We start from the raw sequence: 20210 nt of genomic DNA, 5'->3' as shown, positions 1-20210 counted from the left end.
ACTTGAAAATGCTGGAAGCTATTGCATAATAAAGTATGAAATAAGTTTCCTTCTGGCCTATTCACGAATAAAGGAGGAGTAGGAATTTTAGAGTGGACACCAGTTCAGGTCGTTTTCGTGATCAGTCATCCAAATGATGATGAGTGGAGGTCCACATACTGTGATTACGCCGTTAAGGCCCGACTGTTCTCTTGTGAGGAAGTCATGTGCGAGGTCCTGCCGGGATGGCCTCTCCGGAACCTTCAACCCTTCCTGTCCCGTCGCCATTGTTCCCGTGAAGCAGACGCCACCCATCTGATAGCACTTCCTGCTTTGCTTTGACTAGTGTCGCCACGAGGACACATTCTAGAACCTTCTGATTGTTGCAACCCCAATCGCTTGTGTACCGTTGGTGGTAGCCAGGGAGTTAATGTTGGCCCTGATGATGGTACTCGGACATCCAAGCATTCTTTGGGTTGGTTCTTGTTGCAAAATGTTTGAGAGCCACTGTTCTACAAGCTTTCTTTCTCCTTAAAGTGATCCTCTAACTTAAATACATGTAGGCTCTAATAAAGCACAATTGTTCTCTTGTACTAAAATATGTTGTTAGAAACTCATAAAATGTTAAATCAATGGCAATATTATATAATATTTAGTCCATATTTTGACCGTTAGTTGGCGCCATTGTTTGCGGGCTCGGAGTGATGACGTCATTGGGATCTTTCCAAATGTGTAGCGTGTTCAACAATTGCTTATTGCTGCCTAAACTCGCGAAGTAAAATGCCACGATGTGCTGCTTTTGGATGCAATTTCCAGTCAAATGGAAACAATCGGAGTGAAGTGAGTGGTCAAGGTGGAATTATTATTTTTAGTGAATAAATGTGCATAAGTGGAAGCTTCTCCCCCTTTTTGGTCCCTGTATGCACGTATCCTACCCACCACACGTTACAACTGGCGCCCAAACATTTTTCCTGGATCCTCAGTCAAGTAAGAGATCCGTCTATTTTCTGGATCCAACAGTCCCACCGCGTCTGCAATATTGGTTTCGGATCTGTCCATTTTTTTGATTTGTCGGTCCCACAGCGGCTTTTCGGATCAGTCTATTTTATGGAATCGACAGCCTGATCGTGGCTGCGACATTGCCATAGGATCGGTCTAATTCCTGGATCTTCGAGTGAGTAAAAAACGCGGATTTGGATTACTATTGCCATCTTTTTTATTGACTATTCTTCGTGGGAGTTTTCCCCAAATCATACTAAATAATTAAAGCATTATGGCATGCTACAGTGACGACAGTGACTCTGACGTGGACCTTACAACAATGTTGGAGCTTGTCAGGGAACGCGTGTTTGGTACTGCTGAGCTCCCGAGTGAAGAGTGGTCAAGGTGGAAATATTATTTTTTTGTGAATAAATGTGCATAAGTGGAAGCTTCTCCCCTTTTTGGTACTTTTGTACACGTATCCTAGCTACCACGCGTTACAATGTACAAGACATGGATTACACAAGGTGTGCTCTTTGGCCTGTACTGTATGTAAAGCACACGACAGCTCTAAATATATTGGTATAAGTTTGAAAACGCAATATGCTTACCTTGAATATCTGCTAATAAAACCGGAGTTCCCAACAGGATACACTCTCGGAGTTCCTAACAGCCCTCTCTCGCATCACCAGGTTTGCCCAACTTTTGTCTTATCAGGTATTTGCTGCACGCATTTTTCCCCTGAAGCTCGTCTTGTGAACGACTGACAGTGCTGTCCTGCTCTTCACTTTGCAGATCTGGTTCAAATAGGAAGGGTAGAACTGACGATATGTTAGGAAAGCTAACGAGTGACACGCTGGAATTTCGGCAACGGGACCGGTGACGTCACGCACTGCGACGTAACAACAATGGCGACCTATCACTTGAAATAATTTTACAAACTTTATTAAAACAAAAACATTAAGAGGGGTTTTAATATCAAATTATTATAACTCATACTAACATTCATCTTTTGAGAATTACTTGTCTTAAAAATAGAGGATCCCTTAAAAAGCAATACAGGAACCACGGGAATTATGAGAAGGAACCTTCCGGAACTTTGCTCATCTTTATCTATGGTTCCACGCTAAGCACTTGGGAAACAAGGACGAGCGGGAATTAGTCTAGCTCCAGAAGCTCGTCAATACACGGCAGCAGTGCGGAATGTTGCACTTGCACGCCGATGTTTGCGCATGCACAAAACACACGCATATGCCAACTGGTGACATTCAATCTACTTTCCACTTAATGTCAAATCTTTTTCGCCATTCAGGTGGTTTTTCGTCTTCTTGTGGAGACTAACTAAGAAGTCCACCGTCATTCCTGAACCGACTGTCTTGAAATCTTGTAGCTTTGTAGCATGGGCCAGTACCTATCAAGCCTTAGAGCCCGATTTTATATTTTTATTGGAGTTGTCCGATATTGACTTTTTAACTGATAACGTAATTATGTCCAACTCCAAAAATCCGATACCGATATCAAACCAATATATGCTGCCGTGGACTTAACAGATTATGGCAAATTGTATTTTGATGCCCCACTGGATGTTTTAATAATGATAAATGTAACAACTTAAAGGTTTTCCAAATAATCATTCTGTTAAAATAGGAACAAGTTATAAAAAATAATGCAAACAGTGTTCAGTGTTTTGGATCAAGTGCAACTGCAAATTGCCAATAAGGCACTTATTCTGCCCTCAAATGTGTGCGGGTACAGAAATAGACAGATAGCGAACAAATCAGGCTCTAAAGAGAAGTCAAACGCTGGAGTAAAGTTGAAATGGCTTTACTGTCGTCATCTTTGTCTTGACAAGAGAACCGATACTTTTTTGTAAAAGTAAAAGTAACAAAACATTGTGTCAATAATCTGAAATAAAGTCACAAAGCAAAGTATACACCACGTGTCAATTGTAATAGCAACTGGTAGTACATCTTGCAAACAATTAGTAACCACATTTCACCACAAATGCAAACAAAACAAAATATACACATCTACTATATACTACACAAAGCTCATGAAAATAAAACAAGGAAGAATATAACTTACAAGTAGAGCTGAAACGAGTACTCGAGCAACTCGAGTAACTCGAGTTTAAAAACTGATCCGAGTAATTTTATTCACCTCGAGTAATCGTTTATTTTGACAGCTCTAAGCATCACGTTTTGCTCGGACTACTTTTAATGCGGGACAACGCGCTGTCACGTGCGGAGAGGAAGAAGGGAAAAAAAAAAAAACTTACTGCAGCCGACAGCCGCCACAAACGAGGCCGACGTTGCTAAATACTAGCCCGCACGATGCTACGTTGGTACAGGTAGCGTCTTATGCGTCTCATAGAGATCACATGTATGTTGAACTAGATGCAAAATGACAGACTCGGCCGCGTCTGGGCAGCGTTCGTAAACAGCCGCCATCTTAAAGCAGTAGAGCGCTAAGCGCTAATAAAGAGCGCTAAGCGCTAATAAATAAGATTAACGTTACTGTCGCTACTAGCTCACGTAACGTTAGCCCTGCGGAGGGCTAGGTTTCAATTAATTATGACCACTGTCGATGCGTGGCTAACGTGTCTTACATACAGGCTTTAACACAACATAGCATTGTGGAGTGATGAGGGTGTAAAATAAAAACTTAATCATGCTAACTATCAATTTTAGCTCAGTAGTCATTGCTGGATAAAACACCAAGTAGCACTGGTCCCTAATGTGCTCCAATACAGCCTGTATCATACATTTATTTTGAACGCTGCAAAAACTCAAAATCCTATCAGGACTTACAGTTTAGACTAGCTTAAAACTTAACTAGAACTTAAAAATGGCTTGACACAAAGAGAAATTCAATTGAAACACGTGGGAAAAAATCCTAACTTTTAAGTGATGTGTGTTATCAAGCGTAACGGCATTTTTAGGTAAGATATATATATATATATACATAAATATAAATATATTTTTTTTTTAATAAGATCTAAAAGTTTTTTGAGTGAAAGCAGTGAATTAGTCTTTTTTTTTTAATTCTAGTTACATCTGAGATGCAATTGTTGGCTGTTTTCAACAATATACATCGAAAATACAGACATTGATTGACTGAAAATGGTTCAAGATTAGATGAAATGTCATGTTTTCTCATGTATATTTGTAATTGCTCTTCACCTAAAAATATATTTGTTTTATCCGATTACTCGATTAATCGATAGAATTTTCAGTCGATTACTCGATTACTAAAATATTCGATAGCTGCAGCCCTACTTACAAGCAATGCATGTACCAAGAATAAACAACATGGTGAGATGGCAAGAACTGCTATGGTACATTGGCTGCAGACGTTTGCTCGTCCATTAATCTCTCTCTATTTGCAATGAGCTCCTGTCCACATATGATTGCGTAAGCAGAAAGTGCTGGAACTATAAGTGGCAATAGGTGGACATGACAGCACTGCCATATGCCTATTTGTCCAAAACAGATCATGAAAAACCAATGTCGACATTATAAGATATAATTTTAAAATGCTTTTACCAAATCTAATTTTTTATGTATCAGGGCTGATTATTTAATTGCATGACTTATTGGTGCCAACGTTGCATCTAGGTAACGAGTTAGCCAGAAGCATCCGCAGATTATATGGCTTTATGGTGCCTGTGTTGACTGTAGGTTTCAAGTTAGCATGTAACAGGCATGCGCGCACAGCCTTCAGCCTGTAGTGTGCTGGAGCACACTCGTGCTCATTTCCACAAAGTTTTAATTCCCACACCAAAGGTGTCGCTTACATACCCACGTAGTGACTTAATCAACAACTCATACACACAAACACCCACGAGGATGAGATCTCCCGAGCTGCGGTGCGTAATCTGAAAGCCTTGAAAGCGACACAAGAGGAGACAAAACGCGTCGGTGGTCTCGTGAAGGGAGAGCCGCCCGAGGCGCCGACCGAGGAGGAATGGAGCCATGCGCGATGGCACCACATCGTCCTTCATACTCAGTCAACTTCATCATTAGCCCGTCGCTGCATCAAGTAGTTGCAAAAAGAAGTGTCAATTGACTAGGGGGACGCCACAAAAAAAAAAAAAAAAAAAAAAAAAAAAAAGAGTCAAAGTCCAAAATTTCAGGTTTCATTTATGAGAGAACGAGCACAAAACCCAAATACAGCATCTCACGATGAATCAAACCAAGCTGGAATGGTCTTTGTTTGCCGTACTAGTCAAGGTAGAAAGAATGCGAGCAAGAGACATGAGACGAGTTCTGACGTGTTTCTCGGCTCCAGACCGGGATTTTAAAAGCATGACGGCAGTAGACGATCAGCGGCGGGGATTCGACATCCGATCGAAAACCAAGTTGCCCTAAAAATGAACTACAGTGATCCCTTGTTTTTCGCAGTTAATAGGGACCAGAAGCATGTTATTTTGCATCATTCAAATCCTAATATCTGAACATTTAAATATGTAAACTAAAGTGCAATCACATTCGTAAATGAATGGCTTCTGGTTTTTGAAATGTAAACAAACCTTGTGGGAATATAAAATAATAAAAATAAAATATAAAATAAAATTTTAAATGTAAATAAATATCGTGATAAAACAACAAAATTGCAATAACTGCATTGACCATCAAAGTCTAACTGTAACTGTAGTCTTGAAACAAATCTGAATGAGGAAAAACATTGCAGTAAGATAATGCAAACTGGTTAAACTAAAAAGAGTAGCTGAGATCTGTCATGACAGAACATCGTTTCAATGATATCTGGCGCCATCTAGCGTCGTGAATAGGGAGAGTAGCTGAGATCTGTCATGACAGAACATGGCTTCAATGATATCTAGCGCAATCTAGCATCGTGAATGGGGAGAGTAGCTGAGCTCTGTCATGACAGAACATCACTTCAATGATATCTGGCGCCATATAGCGTCGTGAATGGGTATAATGTCTAGACCGCGAATATAAGAAGACCCCTCTTTTACAGTGTTATTTCAATGCAAAAAACAATGTCTTATATTCGGGCAAATACGGTATATTTTAATAAATGGTTTTTAAGCACTTCAAATGTAATAATTTTGATAAGTTTTAAACATGTTACTGTCCCACCAAATTATTTTTAAACAAGAATAAAGTATAAAAATGCTTGCCTTCATCAAATGCTTCATTGAGTGAGTCCACTCAAGATGCTCACTGACACACAATGAGTTGCCACAGCAACTGTTTAACAAGCTAAACGATGACTGACGCATGTAGCGCTTTGAAATTTTGGCTTCCAAGTATCTCTGGCAAGATCAAACCTTAATGTCTGTCAATCATCGTTAACTTCAATAAGCAACTCCAGTGCACTGCCAGACCAAGAAAAGCAGCAGGAGGGAGAGGGAGACTACGTGATCGGATCGGGACAGCTCATCTGTATTTATTTACTTAATTTTTAATTGGGGGGAAAAAAAACTGGGCTGGACTGAGGGTGCGAATCGTGAAGTAGCGAGGGATCACTGTATTTTTGCTTTCCCCACACAGTAACTTTGACATATTACCACCTAACAACACTCGAACTAAGCAAACGCATCATCACACGTCATTCAGTTCTAATGGGTTGGCGTGGCTCAGTGGTAGAGTAGTCATTCCCCAACCCAATCTATTTAACTGGCAGTGATCGTTTGATCGCCGCAAACCCTTGTCATTACGGATTGGACATCTGTCGCTGGCACTGGCAGTAATGAATTAGTTTGTTTTTTTTTTGATTGATCAGTTTTTCATTTTTAAAATATTTTATTTTTAATAAAAAATAGAACAAAGGGGGAAATTATTGTCTTTTTGATTTTATTATTATTCACTTTTTTTTTTTTTTTTTTTTTAAATAGTTCAAATGGATTTGACGTCTATCGCTGTCAATAACAGCCAATGAGTCCAAGAACGTCTTTAGAGTTGTTCAATAAATTAACCCTTTGGCTGCCATTGTTAGTGATCGACGAACCAGAGTTGCTCTAAAAATGAACATTTTTCACTTCTTCGGCATATTACAATTCACTCAAATACAGGAAACATATCAACAATCTTCCTTACAGTTTGAACAGCTTTAATGTAATTTCATAAATGAACTCTTAGACCCTCCCCACGGCTCCCAGATGGCGCCCGGCCAGGATTAAGGAATTAGCGTTGGGAACAAGTGGGTGGTCCAGCTCTGTTTGTCGGGAGCACCCTCACCTGAACTTCAGAATACTTGCACTCGGAAGCATTTGTTCTTTGGCGTAATGATACAATAGGACTTATTTTGATGTTGATCAAAAGTCCAAAAATCAATTGGCCATTGTCCCGCAAGTTTGAAACCTCTGATTTAGCTTGTTCCTAAAAGAGCCTTTGAAGTGATTACGGAGTCTCCAATCACACTAATATTAATTTTGAACTTACTGTTCCTGCCACTCTTAAGCTTAGCCAGAAGTTTGTGCGTGGATGACAGATCGCCGCTCTTCACCGCCTGCAGGAGGTCCTGCTCCTTCCCCATGGTGCTGACCTCAGAGCGCACGAGCACGCCGCCGCCACCTCAGCGCCGCATGGCGCCGTCGAGAGCCAACGCTTCGCCGCTAAAATTTCAAGAAACGCACAAAAACAGCAGCAAACTCAGATTGCTGAAACATCTCAAGACATTTAAATGAAAAGCATTTTTTTAAATAAAAGAGCAGCACACAAGATGACGATGTTGATCAATGTTTTGTGTTTTGATTCATTTGATTGGATCGTCCAGGTATCGACCCGGATCCATGCATCGTTGTGCCACTACTATGAATAATATACTGTATAAGGCGGAAAACACTTAGGTGACTTGAAGTTCCGCTCTGAGACCTCCAATTTGGCCATATTTTAAAATTGTCCGATATGCATGTGTGATACATCATTGGAAAGCTTAAAATCTCAATTTTCTGGGGGAAGAAAATTTTTGAACAGGAGGGCATTTTTGGGGGGGGGGGAAAAAAAGTTTTTTAAACAGCAAAACCCTATCTGGACGTGAGAGCACGCGAGAGCAGAAATACAGACGCCATGACTTTAACGAGATGTTATCGCGTACTTACCTTGTTTTGATCAAAAAACTCCATGTAGCATGTATCACTGAGTGTCAACACACAGCTGTGAATAGCCAGAGCTGGATTTTTGGGGGATTTTATGGGTGAAACATGGTAATATGACAAGTGTCGCGATGCAGAAATCGCAGACATCAAGGAGTGGTCGAGATGTTCTTTTTCATATATTTACCCTTTTAAACTTTTTTTTTTCAATTTTTCTTTGTTTGGATCGATTATTTATCATCTAACATATCGGAGAAAATGCGACACTAACGAAAAAATACAGTTAAGCGATATTTATGAGGTAGATCTCCGTGACTTTTTTACAGACACCATTTTTTTCATTGTGATGTCATTTGTTTAAAAGTCTAAAATATGCGAGTGAATAATTTTTTTAAGTCGTTTTTTTATTTAAAATGAAATATTAGACATCAATTAATGACAAGCTAAAAATGACAGACATTTTGAATAATAAATACCTTCGTTTTATGGCTGGGTTGAAACAAAAGCGGTTGCGCGACGTCTGTAAACGGGGGTTTCCAGGGTAAAACGGACAAATGAAAAATAGTTCGGGGGCTTAATGCGCCATGAATCTGCTATGGCAGCATATAGACATATTGTTCTATCAAACACAACAGTCGTTTTGGCTTAAAATACAGCAGTTTCTTATAGAGAGGGCTGCAAGAGCAGAAACTGCTTTTTGAGTCTCATTTGTGTTTTCCGCCATAAGTGTTTGATTGTTTTCCACGGCAAAAACACTTGATGGCAAATTATTTTGATTGCTTACAAAGATAATTAGTCTGTGACGACTAGAGAAATCAGAAAATACGGTAGTTACTGTTAACTCTTTGGCAGCTATTGACGTCATTATTACATTTTTTTAATTGTATAATTTCATTTTTTCTAATTTAAAAATAAAAGAATATTTACATGTTCTTTTTTGTATTTAATTCAAAATATTTTAAAGAAACACTAGGTAACTTTTCAACCTTTATAAAACATTACCATAACATTTGTAATAATATGTCGACTGACAAGTGGGAGGAACTCTGCCACAAAAAAAAAAAAAAAAACTATAAATGTGCTGACTGCTTTACGGCATACGTCACTTCCCTCTTTCCCCATTCGTCATAAAGACGGAAGTCGATGCGAACGCTTTCGCGCAAATTCTGCAAAGATGGCAGAACAACAAGAGAAAGTTTTGTCAAAGGAGGAAAAAAAAAAAAAGCCCCGCTTGCACTCGCTGGAGTGACGCCAACCCTCCCTTAGACGCTCGGGAGATTGATTTTTGATTGATTGATGATTTTACGACACTTTGCGGGTGTGCGCTGGCCTTCATAGGAAACGCAGAGCTGGTCCTCATGAAACGCAGTCTTCCTTGAGGCAAAACATGACCGCTTTTGTCCACTGGTGTCGCTAAAATCAACCATAGCTGAAAAGTTACCAAGTGTTTCTTGAAAGATTATAAATACTATATGTAAGTGGATTTCAGGAAAAAATGCTTTAAGCCTTTTGTTCCCAAATGTATAAAAAATAAATAAAAACAGATATTTAAATTTAACTCATTCATTGCCATTCTGACAGCATAGACCAGGGGTCCCCAAACTTTTTCCTGTGAGGGCCACATAACTTTTCCCTTCTTTGATGAGGGGCCAGGCAAGGCAAGGCAAGGCAAATTTATTTATATAGCACAATTCAACACAAGGCAATTCAAAGTGCTTTACATCACATGAAGACCATAAAAATCACATTTAAATCAACACAACGTAAAAACCAAGACAAATGATCGCATTTAATCACAGAATAAAAATAAAACAAAAATAAAAATAAAGCAAAAACTACTACTACTAATAATCATTGAAATCAGCAATGGAGATAAGCACAAGAGGAATAGAAGGCAGGTAGGTTGAAATATACAGACAGTTATGGATATGCAGTGCCAAACAAAAGCGTTTTTAGCCCTGATTTAAAGGAGCTAACAGTTTGAGCATACTTCAGACGTTCGGGTAACTTGTTCCAGAGGTGAGGAGCATAATAACTAAATGCTGCCTCACCCTGCTTGGTTCTTGTTCTTGGAACATGCAGAAGACCCGTTCCAGACGACCTTAGGGGTCTAGATGTCTCATAGGAATCTAACAAGTCAATCATGTATTTTGGTCCAAGGCCATTAAGTGTTTTGTAGACGAGCAGTAGTATTTTATAGTCTATCCTTTGACTCACTGGAAGCCAGTGTAGCGATTTCAAAACCGGTGTAATGTGGTCCAGCTTCCTTGTATTTGTGAGGACTCTGGCTGCAGCATTCTGTACTAGCTGCAGCTTCCTGACTGATTTTTTATCAAGACCTGTAAATATACCGTTGCAGTAGTCCAATCTGCTGAAAATGAATGCATGCACAAGTTTTTCCATGTCTTGTTGAGTCAGAAGCCCCTTAATTCTTTTTAGGTGGTAATAAGCGGATTTAGTGACGGACTTTAGATGGCTATCAAATTTTAGGTCTGAGTCAATAATTACGCCAAGGTTTCTGACTTGATTTGTAGCTGTAAGTGACATTGTGCTAAGTTGGCTGCTTATCTTTGACCTTTCCTTTTTTGGCCCAAAAATGATCACCTCTGTCTTCTCCACATTTAACGAAAACCAGGGTCAGTTTGTAACAGAAAAGGTGTGACGATTGCAGGAGTGCCTAAATGTAAAAATTTACTGTTCTTCAGAAAGCCACAATCAAATAACCCTTTCTGGATTCTTCATGGAACAAAAGTAAATAAATTAAAATTTAAAAAATGAATTTAAAAAAATTATATAATAATAAATAATAATAACACTATTAATTAAATAGATAATAACCAAATAACCCTCTCTGGGTTCTTCACAGAAAAAAGTCAGGAAATAAATAACACTATTGGAAAAAATATATATATATTGTTCAGGGGCCCGGACCAAATGTGGAGGCGGGCCGTATCCGGCCCGTGGGCCGTAGTTCGGAGACCCCTGGCATAGATGCTCAATTCATTTGTATTAGGAGGAAAAAGCATACAGTGGTACCTCTACATACAAAGTTAATTCGTTCCAGGACTGTCCTTATAAGTCGAAATGGTCGTATGTCGAGCAGGATTTTCCCATAAGAAGACATTATAATTCCATTAATTCGTTCCACCGCCCGAAAAACTACACTAAATCCTTAAAAATACTGTACTGCTGGTACAATTACAAATAGTAATTACACATAGCAAAACAAATTAATTATTGATTAAAAACTGGAAAAATAAAACAATAATAATTCCTGTAATAATGTAACAAATCAGGTTCTAATGTGGATATGTTTTGCGTGCTGTACCTGAACGTACCGCATCGTTGATGTGACAGAGAGAGGGAGAGGTGCGGTTAAGATATTACTTTTTCTTTGAATGTTTTGTTGAGAACACGGTCAACTGCGGTGGACATTAGGTGTGTTGTGTTGCACAAGTTCTGAAATAAATAATAAAAACCTGACGAAGCTGGCGATTTCTTTGGCGATGTTACCATAATAATAATCACCTTACTAGGAGTGGGAACCTTGGTACCTCACAATACGATACGATTAGCGATACAAAGCTCACGATAACGATCTGACGATATGGGGATACAATGATTATTAATACAATGGTCAGAAAATCATTCTAGGATATTCTACAAACAACTAATAAAAAGAAAAACAAACTTCTGCTGTGAATTGGAATGCGTTTATCATTAGTAGACGTTCAATCCGTTTGAAGTGGGAGCGAATGAACGAATGTTCATTCTATAGCCGTCAGTGGCAGCCAATGAGGTAATTTTGGGCCATTTAAGATAATTTTCCTATTGATTTTCAGTTACTTCCCGTTGATTTTGGGGTATTTTATGGGAATCACACAAATGAATAGGCAGTGACTCAAACTCAACAGGAAATGACCTGTAAATGCCCTAAAATGAACAGCAAGTGACCTGTAAATGCCCTGAAAATCAGACTGAATGACTGTGAATGCTCTGGTTTTGAATGAACAAAAGTTCCCAGTATAAATGGATTGGGCATCGAGCACCGTCAATGGCAGCCTCAGAGTTAACTGAGACACTGTTATGGTGGAAGATTTTGGCAGCAACTTGTTGGTGCCAAAAAAAAATTGACACCTTTTTAAAACGATATCTCGATTCTTGGCAGGAGCATATGGATAACCTTTTGGGATACAAAGTATCACGATATACAGTGGGGCAAATAAGTATTTAGTCAACCACCAATTGTGCAAGTTCTCCTACTTTTAAATATTAGAGGCCTGTAGTTGTCAACATGGGTAAACCTCAACCATGAGACAGAATGTGAAAAAAAAAAAAACAGAAAATCACACTGTTTGATTTTTAAAGAATTTTATTTCTAAATTAGAGTGGAAAATAAGTATTTGGTCACCTACAAACAAGCAAGATTTCTGGCTGTCAAAGAGGTCTAACTTCTAACGAGGTCTAACGAGGCTCCACTCGTTACCAGTATTAATGGCACCTGTTTTAACTCATTATCGGTATAAAAGACACCAAGGTCCCAGCTCTCTGTAGGTCATTCACTAGGTCCCCCCCCATTTGGTTCTGGGATTTTTGCTAACTGTTCTTTTCATCATTTTGACGCCAAAGGGTGAGATCTTGCATGGAGCCCCAGATCGAGGGAGATTATCAGTGGTCTTCCATTTTCTAATAATTGCTCCCACAGTTGATTTCTTTACACCAAGCGTTTTAACTAGGGTTGTTCCGATCATGTTTTTTTGCTCCCAATACGATCCCGATATTTCCCGATCCGATTGCTTATTTTTTGCTCCCGATTCAATTCCAATCATTCTCGATAATTTTTCCCGATCATATACATTTTGGCAATGCATTAAGAAAAAAATGAATACAACTCCAATATACCAATATATACATTCAACATACAGTAGATAAGTACTGTATTTGTTTATTATGACAATAAATCCTCAAGATGGCATTTACATTACGAACATTCTTTCTGTGAGAGGGATCCACGTATAGAAAGACTTGTAATTCTTAAAGGATAAATGTGACTTTGTGTATTGTGACTAAATATTGCCATCTAGTGTATTTGTTGAGCTTTCAGTAAATGATACTGTAGCCATTTAACTGTTCTGCCCAAATGCATGATGGGAAGTGCAACCATGACTGTGTGTAGTGGTACCAATTGATATATCTTCTCTGCGTTGAGAAACAACGTAGGGTGTTAAGAAAAAGATCAATTACTACCTTTCTCCCCCACATTGCTTCCCACTATATTTCTAATTGTAGGGAGAGGGATTGTAAGGCTTTAGCCAATTAAAAAAAGGCTCCAAAGGCTGCCAAATTTCACTCTACTCATTTTATGATGCCTTTTAGCTCTATATATAGGTAAAACGGCGCCATTACAGACTGAACGCGACAATGCGTGAGTGGGTCGTGCAGCGCATGCGTTAATTGCGTTAAATATTTTAACGTGATGAATTTTTTAAAAAATGTATTACCGCCGTTAACGGGATAAATTTGATAAACCTACCTTAAGTCTAGGCATGTGCCGGTATGAGATTTTGACGGTACGATAACCGTGAGCAAAAATATCGCGGTTTCATGGTATCACGGTATTGCAATTATAGCTCCCAAAAATTTTTAAATGTATGGGTTAAAAAAAACAACAACTTTTTTTCCATTGAACAGGATTTTTTTTTTCAGACCACAGTTGCAAATTGGAACATGAATATATTGTTAAAATAAATAAATTATCAATAAAAAAATATTTGAAATAAAATTAAAATAAATATAACTTATAGACTATACTCACAGCCACAGCTCAAGTTGCTCAAGATTACAGCAAGAACAAAATAATTTCTATAAAGTAAAAACACTTCTGAATAAAATTTTTAAAAATTTATACTGCATGACTGTTTTTTTTTTGAGGGTGGAAAAGCTTAAGTGAAGTTTCGCCATTTTCAGCCACTGTGTCTACATGATATCATGCCTTTGTGTTAAAAAGAACATAAGGAATTCATAAGTTAGGTAAAAATGTATAAGTTAGCTAAAATGTCAATATTGTTGTGGAAAGGTTTCATCTAAAAAAACAAAAACAAAACATTGGGAGTGAGACCTCTTCTTGATCCAGCGAACGTGGATTTGTGCTTAGGGCAAGATCATCCTTCGTAATTAGCGATCTTTGATGCTATCACCTTTTCCCCTTCATTCAAGCGAATCAAGCTTGTTTTCTCACTCTGCGGCTGTAACACTCAACGAAGTTGCTCTCCCAGCTGACCCTAGGCCAACATTCATCTTTGTAAGCTTTTACTTAGTTTGTATATTGAATTTGAAAGGAAAATGTGTGTTTTGTTTTTGGCGAACTTTTTCCATGGTGCTAATCTGTGGAAGCTACTCACATGGAAAAATCTAATTGTACAACATTTTAAATGTATTCATTTTGTATATTAAACTTACCACGATTTGAGAGCTCAATAAATTGAAGAACAGTACGCCTTATGTTAGGAGTATTTGTTTTTGGGTTAGCTGGCTGTGTAGCCGATAGCGTCACTTTCACACACAGCAACAAACGGGAGGGGGTGAGCGCTGCTGCGCCAAGCCGCTTCTGGCAGCATTTTTGACACAAGAAAAATAGCGAATACCGTCCTACGGTCTGACGGAAAATTTTACTGGTTTTGAAACCGCGACGTTTTCACACCACGGTAAACCGTGAAACCGGTAACCGGCACATGCCTACTTAAGTCTAAACTAAAGACTCTGGATGAGTGTAACATATTATGTCTAAAGATACACGATAATATCGGTCGCCGATAATTATCGGCCGATAATGGCAATTATGACGTCACACAGATAATCCAGATAATAAAAAAATTCAACCGATAATGCAATCCGATAATTATATACTTGATTTAGCCTCCAAATGTGCGCAACCGAAGAATTCAGCACGCCGCCTCCTCAACCACTCCCCTCTCTGAAGCCCCTGAGGGAGGAGGGGTTGAGGAGGCGGAGTTACACGACAAGAAGTAGTTGAATATTATGGCGGCTGTTACTAAAAAAAAAAAAAAACGACGCTCTCGCCATCTGCGGAACATGTACCGTAGAAGTTCCACGAGGCAGAAAGAAATCGACCTCATTCAAAACCACTAACCCAGCAGCCATTTAAAACTGCTCCACAAAGATTTTTGGAATGAATACGAGGATGCTGCTAGCGGGAATGCTAAAGCTATTGTAAACACAAAGTTAAACTACAGGGCTTGTGACGATACAGAGTCGGGCTGTTTGGGAATGCAGGCCAAGGCGGGTGGTAAATTCGCATCTAAGGCTAAACACCGGCACGACTGGAGACTGATAGTCGGCAAGTAGCCGTCTTCCGACGGAGCCCGCCGCTCTGGCTCTCGCTCAGGCCGCCGCCGCCTCGCCATAGCCGGGGCGGGCCGACCGCGGTTCCCCGGCTTCGGGACCTCCGGCGGACACCCCGGTTTCTCGAGCGTTCCCCCACGGCGTGCGAGCAGAGCCAGGACCCGAATACGCCGCGGTGAACCGGCTGGGGCGGGCGGATTATCCGGTACGAACGTAGCTGCCGCCGAGAGAGACACGTTTTTTTTTTTTTTTACCTAAATGACCCGAAAACCAAAGCACTGGTTAAAAAAAAAAAAAAGCAGTTTATACGACCACCATTCTTCATGAAAAAGTGATGTCCAGTAAGCAAGCTTATCATGACGGCACAGTGGTTAGATGATAATTTAAACATGGAGAAAACGAAGTCAGCCAGTCAATATAATGCATTCAGAATGTAAAATGACGAGCGGTCAGATGACTTTGTAACGCTGCCTTTATTTTCGGCTTAACAAAACTCAGGCACAAAACAACACGCACGCGGATGCGAGCTCCAACCCCGTCCAAATAGCACTGCCGTGTATCAGTTTAGCTGCTGTAAAGCAAATGTCGTGAAAGCCGCAAATGTAAACAAAGCGCTGCAGAATGGGTACATGACATCTCGCTCTTTTGAGTTAATCATTTACACAGTGTGCAACAAAGCATATAACATTAGCAATCACTTTTCAAATTATTTAACTTATTTCTCTGATCAATTACAGTCACAGTAGATAATCAAATTCTTAAATCTATATTCTGTAGCCACAAATATTATTCAAAATCTTTCCTTCCAAGTTTTTTTTTTTTTTTTAGGATTAAGTATAATAATGTATTGCTTAAAACAAGGCTGTTAAGATTATCAGCTAGCTATTTTTCTTCCAAGAAATCTGAGAGAAATACACTTGAAGCGATGGCAGATAATTTCACTTATTGCCAATAGATTTACACTTAAAACTGACTAGTTTTAAGGAGGTGTGTTTTGCAATGTATTAATATTATATATGTTAGGAATGGCTTACTTTTAAAGGGATTTTTGTGCAACTTAGGTATTTACTCTTTAAGTAATTGTTGCCAAAGGTTTAGCATTACACAATGTCGGACAATCTGTCATTATTTAGATGTTTGAATTGACGACTTGTTCATATTTTATGTTGAAAAAAAGAGCAATAAATTATATTTTTGCACAGTAATATTTTCTTTTGTGTGTACTTTAAAATTTGACATAAATCTTTTAATAGAATTATCGGCTTGACATTATCGGCTATCGGTGGGAATGAGGAGGAAATTATCGGTTATCGGTATCGGTTGAAAATTGTATTATCGTGCATCACTAATCATGTCTGTAATGTTAAATACAATTACAAAACGATTTAATTAAAAAATATATATATTTAAAAAAAGGAATGTCCGATATTTTTTTGCCGATTCCGATACTTTGAAAATGACGTGATCGGACCCGATCGATCAGCATCTCTAGTTTTAACAATTGCAGATTCAGTCCTCCCAGCCTGGTGCAGGTCTACAATTTTGTCTCTGGTGTCCTTCGACAGCTCTTTGGTCTTGGCCAAAGTGGAGTTTGGAGTGTGACTGACTGAGATTTTGGACAGGTGTCTTTTATACAGATAATGAGTTAAAACAGGTGCCATTAATACAGGTAACAAGTGGAGCCTCGTTAGACCTCGTTAGAAGTTAGACCTCTTTCACAGCAGAAGTTAGACCTCTTTGACAGCCAAAAATCTTGCTTGTTTGTAGGTGACCAAATACAATACTTATTTTCCACTCTAATTTGGAAATAAATTCTTTAAAAATCAAACAATGTGATTTTCTGTTTTTTTTTCTCTCCACATTCTCTTTCGTGGTTGAGGTTTACCCATGTTGACAATTACCATAATTTCTGGACTATAAGGCGCACCAGACTATAAGCCACCACCCACCAAATTTGACACGAAAGCAGCATTTGTTCATAGATAAGCCGCACTGGACAATAAGCCGCAGCTGACCTCACTGTATTATGGGATATTTATACAAAATATATTAACCGGTAACACTTTATTTGACAGCGGCATCATAAGACTGTCCTAAGACCAAATGAGCCACCATAAAGCTTTGAACCAATTGGCTGCAAAGCTTCATTACTTAATGAAGCCTCATTTGGCCTTCACTGCTCCCTTGGGGGAGACAGTCATCCTCTGCTGCCACCTGCTGTCAACACTGTTGTCGTCCAACGTGCCTCCTAGCATGCATTGCAGTGCTACAAATATTAAATAATAATCAAAATCCATGTTCTGCTCTAATTATTTCTTCAGTTACTCTTCCAGTTGTTTCATTAATTGCTAGCTCTGGTATTTGGCAAAACTTTATTTGACAGTGGCACCATAAAACTGTCATAAGACCATCATAGTTATGAAATGACACTGCCATGAGCATTAATTACATCATGACAGATGTCATTTTGTGACATCCGGCAAATGATCTCACTTTTGAATAGAATCAAAAGATCCGAGCTGGACATATATGGAGTGTTGGTGAAATAATTTGCCAGATGATACTTAATGACATCTGTCATAAGCATTCATTAACAGCCATAATAGTATCATAATCATGTCATAATTATGACGGTTTTATGGCAGTCTTATGACACCGTTGTCAAAGTGTTACCTATTAACCCAAATAAATCAACAAATAAGCCGCACTGGACTACAAGCCGCAGGATTCAAAATGAGGGAAAAAAGTAGTGGCTTATAGTCTGAAAATTACGGTACAGGCCTCTCTAATCTTTTCAAGTAGGAGAACTTGCACAATTGGTGGTTGACTAAATACTTATTTGCCCCACTGTATTTCAGTGCTATTGACGGGAATAGGGGATCGTTCGATTGCTGCCAGCCCTTTCAGTCCAAATGAATCGGGCGTCTATCGCTGCCCATGGATGCAAACGTGTTAATCGAAGGAATAACACTGAAATAGAATAGCGGGGACATTGTAGATCTGTTTCGATGAATCGTCAATTAATCGTGGCAGCCCTACTGTGTTTGTGGAGGTTCTGACTGAGTGAAAGAACGTCAAAGTTTTGGTGTCAACATGCATTTGTTTTGGGACGCCGCGTTACGTAAGCGCCGATCCGAGTCGAACCGAGCCGAGACGTCACCCGCAAGTGCACACGTCAACGTTGTCCCACTTTTGTCCCACATTGGAGCTTCTCAGACAGTCGCAGGGAGGGGAAAAAAGACATCAAGATGTTGGAAACGTTCCACTTGAGCTTCCATCACAAGCTGCACATTCTTTAGCAGTGTCAACACTTCCAAGGGGAATTCGGCACCCGCACAACACTTTTGGCCCGCTGGCCCACACTTGTTCAATTTTTTGCCTTCTTTTGGGGCTTTTCCTACACTGTTTCGTCGCTACAAACGAATTGTTTTGGTGTTTGACGTGATTCTGTCAAGATGATTAGCAAGTAGAGTTCACTGGAGGGAGGATAGGGAGGGTTATAGGGGGGTGGCAAAACGGAGGGGGGGGTCGTCGTTTTAAGCGGACATGTCAGGGTGGGCATGTTAATAATTTAGAAGTGTGTTTGGACTTCTGTCCAAATGTGGTTTGGAGTATGTAAAAGAAAGTTGCTTGTTCCTACCTTTTCCGCCGCTGTGCTTGCCTCAAAAGTCCCAGCCGCGAGGCAACATTCCCGGCCTTAAAGTGTCGAATGTTCGCAGTCTCTTTCGCTCGCAAACTTGGGACTTTCACTCCGCCGCCGAAGTGGAGGTCAATTTCAGCGTGTTTGGCAACTTTTGAGCCGCCCGAGCGCCACTTGCTCGTCTTCTTCTCGTTGGTGCCGCCGCCACCACCTCCGCCGCCGCTGGCATTCTCGTTCGCTATGCCGAGACACGCGTCAAGCGCTCACAGTGGCGCGTAAACATATCCGGTTGGGTGTCGGGATTTTCAAAACAAAGCGGAAGTTTGGGAATTGCCAGACAGGTCGAAAATTCTCATTCTTGTTAAAATATTTTACTGACGGGACCCCGTTTTTGTTTGTATACTGTACAATTGTGTTAATAAAAATAAATAAATACATGAATAAATAAATAAATAAATAGATAAATAAATAAATAAATAAAAATTCCAGCGCTACCAAGAAAATCAATGAACAGCGGTGATTGACAAACCAGAGTTGCTCCAAAAAGTTATTTTTTTTTAATGTTGATCACACAATGATTTTGGTAGAATAACTCCTCGATGCCTGAAATTACATTTAACAAATACGTCACATAAAGCATGAATGGAGGAAGACATAACCAGGGGTGAAAGTGGCTAGAATTTCTTGCCGGAACTCCCCGACGTGAAGGTCACCACGGAGCCAGAAATTTTATTAATAAATTAATTTTTTTCTTTCTTTTTTGGGGGGGGGGGGGGGGGGGGGGGGCAAACCTCTTAAACTACTGAAATGCAAAGTAAACTGTTTTAGCACAGTTATTTCAATAACACATACAAAAACTGATTTTCATTCAAAATTGTATTTTTTTCAATGATTTGCAAAATAAAAGTTGACAAAAACAGCAATAACCCAACCTCCATCTCCTAATTTTTATTTTCCCTCATTTCCTCACATACCAAATGCCAAATCTAAATTTTAATTACTTAAGAACATAGGAGGTATATTAAAATTGAAGTTAATGTACCCTAATTTTCGCACTATTAGGCGCACCTGACTATAAGCTGCAGCCCACCAAATCTGGCACGAAAACGGCATTTGTTCATAGATAAGCCGCACTGGACTATAAGCCGCAGCTGTCCTGACTATATCATGGGATATTTACACCAA

The 20210-nt window shown here is 39.4% G+C and overlaps 1 protein-coding gene across 3 annotated transcripts in view; it reads right to left on the bottom strand.

Annotated features, from left to right (window-relative positions):
• The window catches only part of LOC130932091 (caskin-2-like), a 61101-nt gene extending 41813 nt beyond the window's left edge, over window positions 1-19288 (bottom strand). For all 3 annotated transcript variants that reach the window (XM_057861484.1, XM_057861483.1, XM_057861485.1), the window contains exons 1-2: window positions 19026-19288; window positions 7371-7543 (exon numbers count right to left, since the gene is read on the bottom strand). In XM_057861484.1, the coding sequence (XP_057717467.1) occupies window positions 7371-7464 (94 nt within the window). In that variant the 5' untranslated portion in view covers window positions 7465-7543; window positions 19026-19288. The remainder of the gene's footprint in view (window positions 1-7370; window positions 7544-19025) is intronic.
• Between the last annotated feature and the right edge of the window lie 922 nt (window positions 19289-20210).

This window comes from Corythoichthys intestinalis, chromosome 16, assembly GCF_030265065.1.
Source record: "Corythoichthys intestinalis isolate RoL2023-P3 chromosome 16, ASM3026506v1, whole genome shotgun sequence".
Taxonomy (NCBI): domain Eukaryota; kingdom Metazoa; phylum Chordata; class Actinopteri; order Syngnathiformes; family Syngnathidae; genus Corythoichthys; species Corythoichthys intestinalis.
This window is presented reverse-complemented; position numbering and strand designations above follow the sequence as displayed.